General features: G+C 41.8%; 1 protein-coding gene across 3 annotated transcripts in view; it reads left to right on the forward strand.

The window, feature by feature from the left end:
* Nucleotides 1-16937, forward strand: part of LOC147028980 (ras-related protein Rab-39B-like) — an 88611-nt gene that overhangs the window by 60357 nt on the left and 11317 nt on the right. For all 3 annotated transcript variants that reach the window (XM_085879876.1, XM_085879878.1, XM_085879877.1), the window contains 2 exons: nt 322-431; nt 11426-11606. In XM_085879876.1, coding sequence (XP_085736002.1) covers nt 322-431; nt 11426-11606 — 291 coding nt within the window. The remainder of the gene's footprint in view (nt 1-321; nt 432-11425; nt 11607-16937) is intronic.

Raw genomic sequence — 16937 nt, forward strand, 5'->3', positions numbered from 1 at the left:
GGTTGGATTCGGAAGGGTTAATAGGGTAGGTTAATTAAGATCATGGGTCAGGATTGGTAATCCTTGGAAAATGCCCTGACCACTATATGCACCATGTGCACACTTATCTAAACCACCTTTCCTTTCCTCATCATGGACACAAAATAAATATATTGCCCCTAACACAATCTCCTGTAAATGTTGTTTTACCTTGTTTAACTACACTCTTTGACTTGACATTTTAAATCTCCTATTTTTCACATTATTTCCCATGCTGATTGATTTTAGATTTGTCGAGATGTATTTCTTTTGTTGCTGAATTTCAAGTTCCTTTGTTAACAGGTGTCAGACCCAACTGTCGGAGTTGACTTTTTCTCTCGGCTTTTGGAGCTCGAGCCTGGAAAAAGGGTCAAACTGCAATTATGGGATACAGCTGGGCAAGAAAGATTTCGGTAAATTTTTTTCTCACTTACAATTTTTCGAAAACATTCTATTTCATTGTATAATAATAATTCTTGCTGTAATTTTATTCCTCATTAGCATGTTTTCAACTTTTCATACAAGATAGGCAACAAACGAGCAGTTGGAAGATAGTTGTAGGCAATAAATCAGGTGAATGAACAAAGAGAGAGAGAGAGACAGGGAGAGACAGAGAGAGACAGAGAGAGACAGAGAGAGACAGAGAGAGACAGAGAGAGACAGAGAGAGACAGAGAGAGACAGAGAGAGACAGACAGACAATGGTGAGGTAAGATGCAGGAAGAGGGTACCGATATTCATCCGATGTATTTGACTTGCAGGAAGAAGGTTGGGTTCGGACAGGTGAGATTATTGTGTGTATAAAATATATAGAAAGTAATGGGAGACAACATGAGGTGGTAGTGTGCTGCCTGCTTGAAAACATAGAGGTAAGAGTGAGATTGAACAGCGTCAGCAAAGCAGTTCAACATCCTGTGGAAATGAATAACAAAAGAGCTCATTTGTGCAGTAAACCTGAATTTTGGGAGTTTGAAAAGAAAGTGGTGATACAAAGAACCATCTGCATCCTAGGGTTGTTGGGGATGGGTGGTGGTTGAGAGTTAAGAGCAGAAGTAGCTAGACTGGAGCAAATGCAGTAGAAAGGGAGGCGACTGATTTTCTAAATTTCAAAAGCAACAGGCCTTGTGTTAGGCCTTATTACAGGAGATGCCGACACACAAGGAAATTAGATGCAGGTGGAGGCCGTTCGGCGCATCATGCCTGCACCTCATCAACACCACACCAATTTATCAAAAACAGATCAAAACAAGAAAAATGTAAAATGTTTTTTTTTTTTTAATTAAGTGTTTTTGTGGTTTTTGCTCTTATTTTTGTGTTTTTTTTTTTTCTTTCCAGGGGAGTGGGCATTGGTGTAGATGGTCTTGGGTAAAAAACACACACATCAACCACACAACACCCCTTAACAAGACCCCACCAATAACAGCACTCCGTACACTTGCACACAATCACCCATCAATGCTCAAACTACCCAAAGGTCGTGCCAAAATCCCGACTCCTCTTTCTCCAGAACTTCCAAGTACCTATCTAGTTCCATTTTAAACTTATCTACTGTTTCTGCTGCCATACTTTTCCAGGGAGCCCATTCCATGCATTAACGACTCTCTGAGTAAAAGTCCCTTGCCGTACTACCATTGTAAAGGTGCTGTCACACCTTGACGATTTAGCCAGCAATGGCAATGTCTAAAAATGTATGTAAAACGTTGGCGTACGCTGAAATTTTGATGTTTTTTAAGTTTTGGTCGTATTCATAACGAGTTGGTCGTATGCATAACATATTAGTAACGGGCACAGAACGTTTCGTTGTCTTATAGATAACTTATACCAACGAATGCTTAGCCTGTTGTCAGCGTTAACAACCTATGCCCAACGATAGTTTAACTTAGGCATAGCGTGCTGCACGTATTGCGGACGATCACGTGGCGTAGCCTGTTAAAAACCTGCCGCACGCCGATTTAAATCATAACCGCCTGAAAATTGGAAGTGTCAACATCACAGTCACACCTTGACGATTTAGCCAGCGTATGCCGACCTATGAAAAATGTGTCTAAAACACTGGCACACGTCGAATACGGTATGGGTAAGTTGTGTATACGTTAAGAGCACGCTGAAAAACGATGAAGTATGCTGTCATATTTCGTGGTACGTCTCGTACGTCATGAAATTTCAAGCATGCTGAAAATTTTACGAGGTACTTGCCGAATGGCTCACACGTTCCGCATACGCTGGTAATAGGTTGTAGGCACGATATGCGATCGTTGACACATGTCAACACAAGTTCCTTGTAAGTTACTCATAAGTCAAAACACGTCGAGGTAATGATTAGCGTACCCGAAACTTATTTATAATCTATGAGAAACATGTTGTAGGCACGTTACACGATCATTGCACACACGTCGAGGCACGTTATGTTATCATTGACACACGTCGACACAAGTTCCTTGTAAGTTACTCATAAGTCAAAACACGTCGAGGTAATGATTAGCGTACCCGAAACTTATTTATAACCTATGAGAAATATGTTGTAGGCACGTTACACGATCGTTGCACACACGTCGAGGCACGTTATGCGATCGTTGACACACGTCAACACAAGTTCCTTGTAAGTTACTCATAAGTCAAAACACGTCGAGGTAATGTTTAGCACACCCGAAACTTATTTTCTCTGTCAAGGCACATTTTCTTTTTTCTCCTTGGCTCCGTGAAGGCACGTGACGAAATATCTGAAGTCGTCGTCGTCGTCGTCGTCGTCGTCGTCGTCGACGTCGTCGTTTTTTTTTTGTTTGTTTTTTTTTAGTCTATCACGAATTTTAAAATCTATTCAGACATTTCCTTTTACGTTTCGACGTCGACGTGACAATATCCTCCAACAGAAAATATTCACAGAGGAGGAACTAAGAATAAGACATGAGCAAACTGAAGAGGCAATCAGACGTGACGTAACGGCACATGACGAAATATCGGAAGTTATTGTGTTTTTTTTTGTTTTTTTTTAAACGCTGCCAATACGCCATTATACGGTAGCTGTAAATTAGAAACACGTTCAGTAAGTTCTCTGGTAATCTGGAAGACGTCAATCAAATACATCTACATAAGTCAATATGCGTTGGAGGTACGTTACACATAGGTTCAAAGCACGTTACTCACAGGTTAGAAATTAGTTTTGGGTACGCTAAACATTACCTCGACGTGTTTCGACTTATGAGTAACTTACAAGTAGCGTGCCTCAACATGTGTCAACGATCGCATAACGTGCCTCAACGTGTGTGCAACGATCGTGTAACGTGCCTACAACATATTTCTCATAGGTTATAAATAAGTTTCGGGTACGCTAATCATTACCTCGACGTGTTTTGACTTATGAGTAACTTATAAGTAACGTGTGTCGACGCGTGTCAATGATCGCATAACGTGCCTACAACTTATGGCCAGCGTAGCGGAATGTGCGAGTCATAAGTCGTAAAACTTCAAGCATGCTAAAATTTGAGGACAACCACAAAGTACAACGATGAAAGCCAGCGTACTACGACGTATGGCAGTGTTTTTCGGCGTGCTCTTAACGTATACAAACTTACCCATGACGTATTCGACGTGTGCCAGCATTTTAGACAAATTTTTCATAAGTCGGCATATGCTGGCTAAATCGTCAAGGTGTGACAGCAGCTTTACTCTCCTCTTCTTTACTCTCAGGCTATGGCCCTGGTCCTACTCTGCTGAATTATTCATCTGCGCCTATTTTGTCTCTACCTTTCATTATCTTAAACATATCCATCATATCTCCTCATAACCACCTCCTCTCTCGTGTATAAATTCCCATCACCTTCAGCCGGTACTCATAGCTGAGTCTAGCTCGGCCGAGAATCAATTTAGTAGCCCTGTGCTGAACCCTCTCTGTGCAGCTATGTCCTTCCTGAGTCGTGGTGACCAAAACTGCACACAATATTCTGGTTGTGGCCCTCACTAAATTACTGTACAATGTCAACACCACCTCTTTTGATTGACAATTGATCCATGTTGAGACTTGATTCCACAGATTATAGGAGAAAATAGATGATGTTGGGGTGACTGTGTGTGAGGGATGATACACACACCTTTGGGGTTTCCTTCCCTTTGGTGTATGTACGTTGTCTGTAGTGCCGAACCCAGCACATTCTCTAACGACTGCAATCCAGGGTCATGAACGAACGTACAGGTCAGCAACCACTTGAATGGATCTTTGTCAGTTGGTGTCTGTGACTTCTGAGTAGCATTACAGTTACTACATCAACAGTTATGTTTTTGAAACTTGTATTTCAAATAAATAGATACAAAGTCAAACAAGAAGGGCACTTGGTAGAGTGCATACCTCCGCCACATAATGCCTGATCCACGAGAACATATCTGGCCCAATACATTTTTGAAATATCATGCTGTACAGTACTATATCGTTTTTGGCTCTATCTTTCAATGGGGAAGAATTACTTAGAAATTAAATAATTCTCGTCTCCAGATCCGGATTCGGATCTTCAACAAAATCAAATCTATTCTTCCTTGTCACATGCCCAACCTGCCCAGAAAGTTTCATCTGAATCCATCCACAACTTTTTGAGATATCATGCTATATATCGGTTTCGCCCTCTCTCAATGATGAAGAATCAATTAAAAAATTATCAGATCCAGATCTGGATCTGGATCTTCACCAAAATCGAATCAATCCTTCTTTGTCACACACCAAGCTGTCCACAAAATTTCACCCGGATCCGTCCACAACTTTTTGAGATATTCTGTACACAAACAAACAAACAAACAAACAGACAAACAAACAGACAGAAAGGGGTGAAAACATAACCTCCTTCACCTTTGGTGGCAGAGGTAATAATGCTCCTGAAAATTATTATGGAGAAGGAATATTAAATACTAGGAAATACAACTTGTCGCTTCGCTGATGAAATATTGAGAGGTGGGGAAGAGAGAGTGGAAGGACTCCTGAGGAGACATTCCAAATTAATGGCGGGCAATGCATGCGTGGGTCGTGAGGAGAGACACGAGAAACTTCGTTCTTGTAAAATCAACAGGTTTATTTCCTGTAACCCAAACAATAAAAAGAACCACAGATTATGTAATCGCAAGAAGACGACGGCGGGTAGTGGTGAGGAAGAAATGAGGACACTTAATTGAAAATAAATAATTATGGACAATGACAATAAAAACTATGATGCCACACACCAGACTCAGTCACTGGCCGGAAGGGGACAAAACCGAGGGACTCAGCAATGGCAGCAACGGGGATGAGCAGGCGATGAAGAGGGACGAGAAGGATGGTTTTACACACAATTTCGTTAACTATAATCCCTAACTACTTATTACCATGCACCTCCCCCTCTATGGTGCACATGCACACAAGACAATTCTTAAGCTAACCTATCCCTACTTACATTGAGATGGCTAACTACTCGTACACAAACCATGCCACTTTATACATTCCTATCTGCTCTATGGTAATATCTTAATGTATAATCTTCACAAACTACTCCAAAGTGATAAAGCTAAAAATGAAGATAAAATGTGAATAAGTGAGATGAACAGAGAAAATCAGATGATAATATCAGTTGCATAAGTATTAAACCCCTTTGCCTAATTAACCCCTAAATCACTTCAGGAGCAAATTATTTGTTTATTAGAAAATTATTACAAAACTAGTGTAATATGTTTCCACTGTATGTAGTCAGTGGTTTATTTTTAAAAAATTAAGCTCCCCTACTTATCTAAGGAGTTTTAAGGTGCAACTCACTTGGTCAACCAACAAGGCAAACATGAAGATGAAGGGGATTTCCAAAGAAGTCAGAAATATTGTAAAGTGGTGGAGAAACACTGTTCAGGAGAGGGTTATAAGAAGATTTCAAAGTCACGCATTATCCCTTTGAGTTTGGTGAAATCCGTCATAAAGAAGTGAAAGATGTATCATACCACTGTCGTGGCAGTTTTGGCCACCTCAAGACAGAAAACCCTTTCGTTCAGTTTAAGCTGTTTATTCAGTTACGAATAAAAGACACTCTCATGCACAAGAGGAAGCTTAGCCTACAACAATGTCGCGAGCAAAAAGCTTAACTTTACATAGCGTATTTCGAGTATAGATGTTATACCTCCACGGCGTAGTTAATACATCAAAATAAATTAACTAAACAAAGAGAGACCTCTTGGGGAAACAACAGATGGAACTTCGTAAGGTTAGAATAACAAACACAAGATAAAAAAAATGGTCTGTTCTTGGAGCTTGCTTATTGCCCCGGTGAAAGAGTACTTGATTCCTTGCTGCTGACCCAGATGGACAGCAGACAGAAAAGGTTTTACAAAGTGTTTACAACTACAGAGGAATGTGTGTATTCTGCCTTCTTCTAGCTTTCCCAGCGTATGTTTATTAAAATTTTTCTCAAAGCACAAACTGAAGCTATTTGGCATTTTACCTCATTATAAATTCAATTAACAATTCAATTTCCCACACCACCCAGACTCTACCCAGATCGGGTCACTCATCCAAACTCAGCAGCAGGGTAAACAGGAAACTGCTTTTGGGATGTCACTGTAAATCCAACAATGACTTTGAAAGATCTGCAAGGCTCTATTTCCGAGTTGAGGGTCATTGTTCATCAATCAACAATATCCCGTTCCCGTCACGAAGCTGGCCTCCATGGGCAAGTGGCAAGAAAGAAGCCATTACTGAAAAAGACACATTAAAAACCTTGTATGGAATTTGTGAAAAAGCATCTCAATGAAAATGCACAAATGTGAAGAAACGTTTTGTGGTCAGACGAGACAAAAATTGAAGTTTTTGGTCGAAATTCAACGCGTTACGTCTGGCACAAGCTAAAGCTGCACTTCAACCAGTCAATACCATCCCTACACTCAAGCATGGTGGTGGCAGCATCACGTTATGGGGCTGCTTTTCATCAGCAGGGACTGGCTAGTTTGTCAGGATAGAAGGGATTATGGATGGTGAAAAGTACAGGAGATCCCCAATGAAAACCTGATTGAATCAGCCATTAAACTGAAACTGAGTAAGACTTTCACATTTCAACAGGACAATGATCCAAAGGGAAGCATGGTGTTGGCTTAATGGTTAGGGTGGTGGGCTTGGGATCCAAGGGTCCTGAGTTCAAATCCCACTCAGCTATTGAATTAATACAAGGTGGGGTTGACTCTGCCTGTCATCCTTCCGAGGTGAGCAAAAGTGAGTGCCAGCATGCTGGTATCATGTGTGGCGATCTGTCCAGGATTGTGTCCAATAGCCAAGGAGACTACGTCGGCAGCGCCAACGCTCTGCACAGAGTATGGTGCCATTGGATGGATGGATGGAACGATCCAAAGCACAAAGCACAAAGTGAAAGCTGCACAAGAGTGGCTGAATAATAATAAAATAAATGTTCTTCGGTGGCCCAGTCAAAGTCCTGACTTGAACCCAATTGAACATTTATGGCGAGATTTGAAGATTGCAGTCCATCGACGATCCTCATCAAACTTGGCAGAACTAGAGCAATTTTCACGTGAACAATGGGTAATGATTTCACCATCTCAGTGTGTAAAGCTGGTAGAGACCTTCCCCAAAAGACTCCTTGCAGTCATTGCTGTAAAAGGTGCTTCAACCAAGTACTAACCTAAGGAGCTGAATATACTTTTACAACCAGTAAATCTTGATTTGCACATGTTTTTTGCAGGTATTCTTGACACGTAACCTTCTTCAGCGACAACAGTGTTTAACTTTGATCTCTTCAGTTATGAATAAAAAAGTTCATTTGGAGAAAATAGTTCTGCGTAATTTTGTAATTTATCTAAATGTGGCATTACTAGTCGGGGCTGAATGCTTTCGCAGGCCCCTGTAATTGTGAGGGGAGGGGAAGGGAAGAAAAGGCGTTTTCCTTAAATTATTGAAAAAACTGCGGCAGTGTTTGTGCCTTTATTTAATTTCTCCACATGCGATAAACTCGAGAATCTCTTAACCTGAGCCGAATTTTAAAATTTAAACTGCGGAATTGATCCTAGCAGCAGTTCTGACTGATTAAAAAGATGTGTTAATTTGTCCAATTTGCACATTGTTTGACAACCCTTCCTTTCCTTGACCTCCGGAGAGTTGTACGTTGTGGAGGTGGTTTGAGAGGAGGTGAGCATGAGGGGAGCGGAATGGAAGGCAGTGTGAGGGGAAAGGAAGGCAGTGTGAGGGGTGGGGAAGGTAGCGTGAGGGGAGGGAAAGGGAAGGCATTGTACCAGAGTGATAAAACATTCCCAAACAATGTTTTCTTTTTAACCACCGGGTTCTATATAAATCCAGGCAGGAGCATTTAAAACCTGCTATCGACTTGGCACAGGCCTGCCTGCATGCATGCTCGCACATGCAGCAACGTTTTGCACCTGTCCGGTTGGCTCATTCCGAATTGTATTCATGCACGCTATACTCTGGGGAAGCCATTTTAATTTCCAAACTAAATCGTCAGTCCTTAATAACCCCCACAGTGTTCCTCTAACCTACTCGTAGTCCATGCTAATCATACACATGCACCAGCGATATACTCATTCTCTCACTCGCACAAGTGCACAGATTCTCACCAGCATGCTCAACTTGATCCTCACATCCACATTGTATGGCACATCCCACATGGCTTCGGCACCGCAACACGTCAGCTCCCCGTGTGCCGAAGCATATGGCTCGCGAGATGGCCGCTTATCCTCAAAGACGGCTCCACACACTACGGCCTGTGTGCGAGTTTGATCCATGAGCCCTGCACATCGCACACATGTAACCAAGCATGCAAGCACACATATACGCCCCACGGAGAGTCCCTTTACAACCCCAATATACCCATTTGTACCACGTCCATGTATGCTGTCTATGTACCTCTTCGTGCTTTCAGCAACTGCCGGCTATTAATATATTGCAGCAACTATTAATATCTTTATATTAATAATTTTTTTTTAATGAAAGCTGATCGCTCAAAAAGGTGAAAAAGGCAAACTGCGTATGTAATTGCTAAAAACAAAAAGGACCCCTGTGGACTGTATCGCCATGACTTGCAAAAAAAAATCAGCTTGTAGAGTGTGGCAATCCCGCTGGTTAATTATTTTTGTTGCACTCAATGAAGTTCCACTTTCTGCACATTCCTTAATCTTTTCTTCACTCAATATAATTGTCCGAACAGTAGAAAAGGTTAAGTTTAATGCTTTGCTTAAATAAATACACTTACACACTGAGTCACAATAATCGCTGTTTTCTTAAATTTTTTTCAGATTTCACTCCAGATTTCTACAGTTATTTAGTCCACGAAACCCGATTCTCAAATTCCGAATCAATTCTATTACATACCTTAATTAGTCTGTGAGTATCGATTGTGTTTCCGAGGCAAGGCATATATTTAGTCGTCCGAATCAAATGGGCAGCTAAAACCCCTGCGAGGTGAAATTGGGCTGACCAAGGATAATGAAACTGAAGACCCAGAGGGAACCCCAAGAAGTAAAGAGGAAAGATGGAGTCATCAGGAGGAACCTGGATAGATTGGGGTTTCAGCCATGACCCCACTACCCTCAAACCCATTCAGGCACAGCCAAGTGAGCCTTACAGAAAAATTTCTGCAAGAATTCACTTGTCCTTGGAGGGCTAGATAATGATAGAAAAGTAATGAAAAAGACGAAAAAGCAAGAATTAGAATGAATCAAGAGAATTGTGAAAAAAAAGTAGAAAGACGTGTGAAAGGAACAAAGAACAAAAATGTCCGGAAGAACCCAAATCGATAGATTTCAGCAGTTACTCTCCAGGCTCAAATGCAGCAACATGTACAAGCTACCAGAGGTACCAGAATTGACCTTTCATGAAGGTAAGCCGTTAATTATCTTCAAAAGGGGTGTTTTAATTAACACAAATACCCAGTTTTCATTCATGCGCTCCCTTAGACTTCCCTTACTATGCATGCAAAGTTTCGGGCCACTAGATTTCATGGTTTTGGAGTTATGGAGGACACACACATACACACACACACTGACAATGTCAAAACACATCCGATCGATTATATCAAGAGCAGGTGTTGAATGGACTCTCAGAAGGAAACTAATGCCTGAAGAAATGGTAAAAGTAGTTCTGGGAATGTATAAAATAAATCAAGAACTATGATAAAGACCAAATTAGAATGCGATGAAATGCTTGATGTTACACCAGGGATCAATTTTAAGTCCTCCACTGTTTGTAATTGTGATGGAAGAATTGAAGGAGAATGAAAGGTTGCAATTCCCTTGTGAGTTATTGGACACTGATGACTTAGTATTTATCCATATTGGTCAGGTAGTTTGTGAGGAGATGTTAGTCAAATGTTAACGGATGTACATACGTATACGGATGGACGGACGGACACGGGGTCCTGCTCTCTGAGCTGATTTTGGAGAAATGACCGAAGAATCAATACTACTGAAGAAGAACTTGGGAACATGCAATGAAGGTCAAAATATGAAGCTGTAAGGAAAGAAATAAGGGTCGTGGTAGAAGAAAGAAAGAAAGACTGTCAAAAAAGATAAGGAATGTTTGGGTTTGCATAAAACTGATGTGATGCATAGATCCATTTGGAGGAATGCCATCATTCGATCAACCCAATGAGAAACCACAACGGCACTCGGTGGAGCACACACCTCCGCCAGGCTGAACAGTGTACGTTTTGTATCCCACTGATAGGCCGGATCTGGATCCGGACCTGAACAAAAATCTAATCGGCTTGTTCTTGTCACATAACTAACTCATCCACCTGGTTTTGTCATAACTCACCCAAAACTTTTTTAAAATATCATGCTGTATATCGATTTTGGCTCCATCAACAAAATTTATAGTATGCGTATCTGGATCTTCACCAAAATCGAATCATTTGGTCTGTGTCACACACCCAACCTCTCCACCAAACTTCGTCAAAATCCGTCAACAATTTTTTGAGATATCCTCTTCACAGACAGATAAACAGACAAGACAAACAGACAGACAGGGGTGAAAACATAACCTCCTTCAACCTTCGTTAGTGGAGGTACAAAGGGAAAATGGTCGTAAAACAGTTGTTGATGCGGAGAAGTGTAAGTCAGCAGAAGTAATTCAGAGGGCTAGGAGGAGTTACTGTGGGTAGTGGACAGTGAGGAACGGAGTTCTTGAGGAACAGCAGCAACACCACCAGGATGGGTGATCGATCTGTCAGAATATAAGAGACCTGTATCGGGTACCTCCTCACTCAGGATCTATTTTTGTTGAACTCTTGCTTTTCAAAAATTACTGCTCATTTCAGCAATGAACAGTCATTTATGTTGTTCTCTAGGTCAGTGTTCTTCATGAGAGATATTGTCATATGGTAGACAGTTCAAGTGTGTTTGCACTGGAGATATTGTTTTCCTTTCCACTTGGCCCTTATCCATTATCCCAGTTCCATCACCCAGTCGTACTACCGTAGCTCTGTTGGGGGGATTCTAGTGTTCGATGTGACTTCCAGAGCAACCTTTGAATCTTGCCCAAGATGGCTCGCAGAGGCACGTATGCACGGACAGCCTGGAAGACCACTGCTCCTGCTACTTGGTCACAAGGCTGACAAAGCTGAAGAGAGGCAGGTTGGTTCTCCTGATTCTCTAAAATTCATTGCTTAGAATTATCCGTATCCTTTTGAAACACTTGCATTCACTTTCTTTATATCCTCACACAATTTTTCTTCTTTCTCGGCTAATATGCTTTCATTGTTTCGTTTTACATCATGTTGGTACGTCACTGCACTCCAACTTATCAACACCCCACACGTGTACCTTTGTCGCTGTCGTGCAGCACTGGAAAATGGGCCCATCTAGAAAAGATGCCAAACTCCTTGCACCAGGATCTGAATCTGGGCTGAGAACCTGATCTGATGAATTCAGTCATTATTGCACAGCAGAACGGATGGGTTTGAAATAAGTATCGGAGAGTGGGAAAGAGGAAAAAGGTGTAATTTCTTGAGGAATGTGGGGGAACGATGTGGATGGTGACAATTTGTATGAGGCACATACAAATACATTTCCTCTCATATTTGTCTCTTTCACTTAGTGAGAGCCTTAAATACACTCCAATGAAAAGAAAACAGCAGAATAAGACTTTTTTATATTGGCCTGTTCTCATCGGTCCCCAACAGTTCCTGCTTAAAACTCGTTGGGAAAACTTTGCGTAAAAGTTTATATTTTAGATATCGATTTTTGTATCGATAGCGGTACTGAGATACGTCATATGTACATATGTATATGCCTGGTGTTGGCTTAATGGTTAGGGTGGTGGTCTTGGGATCTGAGGGCCCTGATTCAAATCCCGCTCACCTGTTCAATTAATGCCAGGTGGGGTTAACTCGGCCTGTCACCCTTCCGAGGTCAGCAAAATGAGTGCTAACATACTGGTATACTGTGCGCAGTGGTGACCCGTCCAGGATTGTGCCCAATAGCCAAGAAGACTGCTTCGGCAGCACCAACGCTCTGCACAGAGTATGGTCATGTGTATGTATCTATGTGTATATATATATATATATATATATATATATATATATATATATATATATATATACACATATAATGCTAGCAGGGTATGCTTACACATTGTAAGCAATAACGAACTGTGCTTCCTGATTGTCTCGGGTTGCTCACCTGAATGTTTTTTGACCTTATTTAATTTTTTTCATATATTTATCTATTAATTTATTGATGCATTCCGAGGATTCTGCGATTTTTCCTGGTGTATCAGCTTCGATGTCCATAGTCACACAAAATTACCATGCTTCCCCGTTGTCTCGAGTCACTTACCTGCATTTTTTTTCCATTTATTTGTTTTCTATATACTTATGCTTTAATTTTTGGATGTTTTCCGACGATTCTGTGAATTTTTCCAGTGTACCAGCTTCAATGTCCATCGGCGCACAAAATTTCAGTTTTCTATGTCATCTGGAAGGTACCGATCTTTAATATCAGTCAGTGAGTCAGTCAGTGGTTAGAAAGAGCTTTATACATATATTAGATATTAGCAAATACCACCCGTCGCTTCACTGATGGAAATAATGAAGGAGAGAGGGAGAAAAAGAGAGAGAAGAGGGAGAGAGCATGGGGAGAGTGAAGAGGTGGAGGGGAAAGGAGGGAGGAGGGAGGGGAAGTGAGGAGGGGTGAGGGAAAAGGAAGACAGTATGAGGTGAGAGGAAGGGAAAGCAAATGTGCAGTGAAGCATAAAATTACAATTCACACCGTCGCATCAAAATGATCCTGCAGAGAATAACAGTGAAGATGAAAACAAAATAATGTCTGAAATCTATTTTCAACTGGTGATACTATAAAAACAGCCCGGAGACAAACTCCTGTCCAGACAAGTCTGGAGACAAACACCACCCAGACGCGTCCAGAGACAAACATCGCCTGGATTGTGTCCAGAGACAAACACTGCCCAGACACATCCGAAGACAAACACTGCCTGGATGCATCTGGAGCCAAGCTGGCTGGATACAAACACTGCTCGGATACGTCCAGAGACAAACTCGCATCCGGACATAAACACTGCCAGGCCTCGTCTGGAGACGAACCCTGCCCGGACATGTCCAGAGACAAACGCCGTCCAGACATAACCACTGACCAGATATGTCCAAAGACAGAGACAGAGAGGGAGAGAGAGAGTGTTGTGGTGGGGGAGTTAGCAGAAAGACTATGTTATGCTTTATGAAAACAGCTGTTCACCACCACCTCTTATGTTCCCCCATCTAAAACCACAATCTTTTCCATCCCCGTTAATCCACCCAAAACCCACCTCCTTCAAATTCCCTGCCTTCCTTCCCAAAAGTTCCCTGTCGTGTAAGGTCCTGAAAGTGCCTGTAATGCTCATCTTGTATACCCCATATTCCCCACCCCATCCCTCTCCCTGCCACAGATCTCCTAATGTCTCTGTACCCCACTGTTGTGTCCTACCCTCTCCCACTCCTTTTGGCTCCTGCCCCCCCCCTACCCTTGTTGTGCGTTGTGTGTGTTAGCTCTCATACGAGCCGCCTCGACAAATTATACAAAAAAACAACAAATATAGAAACACACAAGTGCTTGGCCGATATTGGCAATTTTTCGGGAATCAGCAGGTTGGATTCAGTGTGATTACCAACTCCAGTACTGTACTTACTATATAAAACTCAGCAACCTTGAGTAGCTTTCACTGAAAAGCAACGTTGCATTTATATAGAAGTTTCAGGGATATGTTCACAAACAATAATCTTTATAAACAGCTGCATGTGATGGGAAGAAAAAAAATTGGTTCAGTAATTTAGAAGATATGTTAATACTGTGAACGGCTCAGAAATCTGGTGTTCTTTCACAACAACGAGCTCAGGGTGACTGAGCATGAACCACTCACTCAGAGTGATGGAGCACGAACCACTCGCTCAGGGTGACGAAGCATAAAACATTTGCTCAGGGTGACTGAGCATGAACCACTCGCTCAGGTTGATGGAGCACGAACCACTCGCTCAGGGTGATGGAGCATGAATCATTCGCTCCGGGTGACCGTGCACAAACCACTCGCTCAGGGTGATGGAGCACGAACCACTCGCTCTGGGTGATGGAGCACGAACCACTCACTCTGGGTGATGGAGCACGAACCACTCGCTCAGGGTGATGGAGAATGAACCACTTGCTCAGGGTGATGGAGCACGAACCACTCGCTCAGGGTGACGGAGCACAAACCACTCGCTCAGGGTGACGGAGCACGAACGGCCTGCTCAGGGTGACGGAACAGGAAGCACTCGCTCAAGGTGATGGAGCACGAACCACTCGCTCAGGGTGAAGGAGCACAAACCACTCGCTCAGTGGGATGGAGAATGAACCACTCTCTCTGAATGACATGGTGTGGCAAAAGCGTCCACAGAGAGTGAACGGTTCATTCAGAATGATATAGCTCGGTGCCGCTATCGACATTGGGTGCTCGGCAAGTGGCTTAAGCACTCATGAAAGCATTCCTATTAAATGGTTGATAAGGAACGGTTGGCCAGGCTTTCGCTTTATCGCATAAAGGATACTTTCAACTTTAAAACCCGTCTTCACCAGGCATGCAGCAGTTAATGAAATAAAATGTATTCGTTGAAAAAATGACTTTCTCCAGAAAAGAGCTGATACATAATGCAGAACAACCCTGGAAGCATTGCAAAGTTAAATCGCCTGTGAAATATACATTGCAAAAAATCCGCCATTTTTACAACTCTTCTGTGCACGTGTCGAGTGGTACATCGGTTTGGGGTCCGCGCAAACGTTATAACTTTTTTGTGAAATGTCCGTTTTTCACCGGATTTGCTTTGATTCCCTGTGGAACACCTCGCAAAATCTCTGAAAATATAGACACACATCTGGCAGACACTAAGGATCAGCAATCCCTCAGGGTGACAGGGTATGAGCTCTTGCAGTGAATGCATTAAATCCTACAGCTCAATGAAGTTGGTTAATTTTGTTACCTTCCTAAATTTTTTGTTCACTCAATATAATTCTCCAAACCGTGGAAAAAGGTAAGTTTAATGTTTTGGAAATTACACATTTTCTGGTGTATGTATGCCAGAGGGAACATTGTCTTGCTTGCTTAAAGTAAATCGGTTTAACGGCTTAGTTATAAGACTCTCTATTTCTTTAAATAATTCTCAGTTTTCACAACAGATTTCGACACTTGTTTTGTCAGGATGATATCCGATCCTCAAAACCGAAATAATATTTTGATGTTATACTTTAATGGGTCCTTGAGAGTCGATCGTGGAAAATCGAATCATATAAAGTACGAAATCACTCCAAGATCCTAAGTTGAAAACTACAGCACTTAAAAAAGCGATGTATACAGCGATTCTTCGCTATGATGAACAAGCATTCGAGCGAATCCATTAAATCGAACTGCTCAATGAAGCTGATTTCCTGAAATAAACATTGCAGAGAATCTACCATTTTGCCTACTCATCTGTGCACGTGTTACATGGTGCACGTGCACATCACATGGTACATCAGTTTGAGGTCCGTGCAAATGTTTTCACTTTTTTTTTTTTAAACGTCCGTTCTTTTACCAGATTTGCTTTGTTTCCCAGGAGAGCAAATCACGAAACCTCCCAAAATCTTGACACATATCTGGCAGATGCTATGGATAGGCAGTCCCGCTGGGGGACAGGGTGCGAGGTCTTGCAGTGAATGCATTAAATCATATAGCTCAATGAAGCTGGACAATTTTGGCACGTTCTTAATTTTTTTGTGTACTCAATATAATTCTCCAAACAGTAGAAAAAGGTAAGTTTAATGCTTTGGAAATTACACATTTTCTTGTGTATGTATGGAGGAGGGAACATAGCCCTGCTTGCTGAATGTAAATATGTATATCGGCTTCGTTATAAGACTAGTTATTTCTTTAAATTATCAGATTTCACAACAGATTTCGACAGTAATTTAGTCCGGACGATATCTGATCCAAAAAAGCGAAATAATGTTTCGATGATATACTATCAATCATTCGTGAGAGTAGATCGTGTAAAATTGTCTCATATAATCCAGAAAATCGCTCCAAGCTCCTAATTTGAAAACTACAGTACTTACAAAAGCGATGTACACAATGATTCGTAGCTATGATGAACAGGCATTCAATATGAGTGATGAAAGTGAAAAATAAACTTTATCAGTTAGAAATCGTTGTGCCTGTTGCAAGTCAATGTAAGGTTGAACAGGCCAAACAACATGGCGGCTTCAGACCCCAGCGGGGTTACCAGGAAACACCTTCAGACCCCAGACAGCGAGGTGGCCGAGGATCACCTGATGAAGGATATAATTAAATAAGGCCGTTAATTATCTTGAAAAGGAGTGTTTTAATTAACCCAAAGACCCAATTTTCAGTCTTGCACTTGCTTGCAGTTTTGTTAGTATGCAGGCAAAGTTTCAGGATGCTAGGTT

Source organism: Eptatretus burgeri, chromosome 4 (genome assembly GCF_056783735.1).
Source record: "Eptatretus burgeri isolate ZD-2024b chromosome 4, Ebu_testis_v1, whole genome shotgun sequence".
Lineage (NCBI taxonomy): Eukaryota > Metazoa > Chordata > Myxini > Myxiniformes > Myxinidae > Eptatretus > Eptatretus burgeri.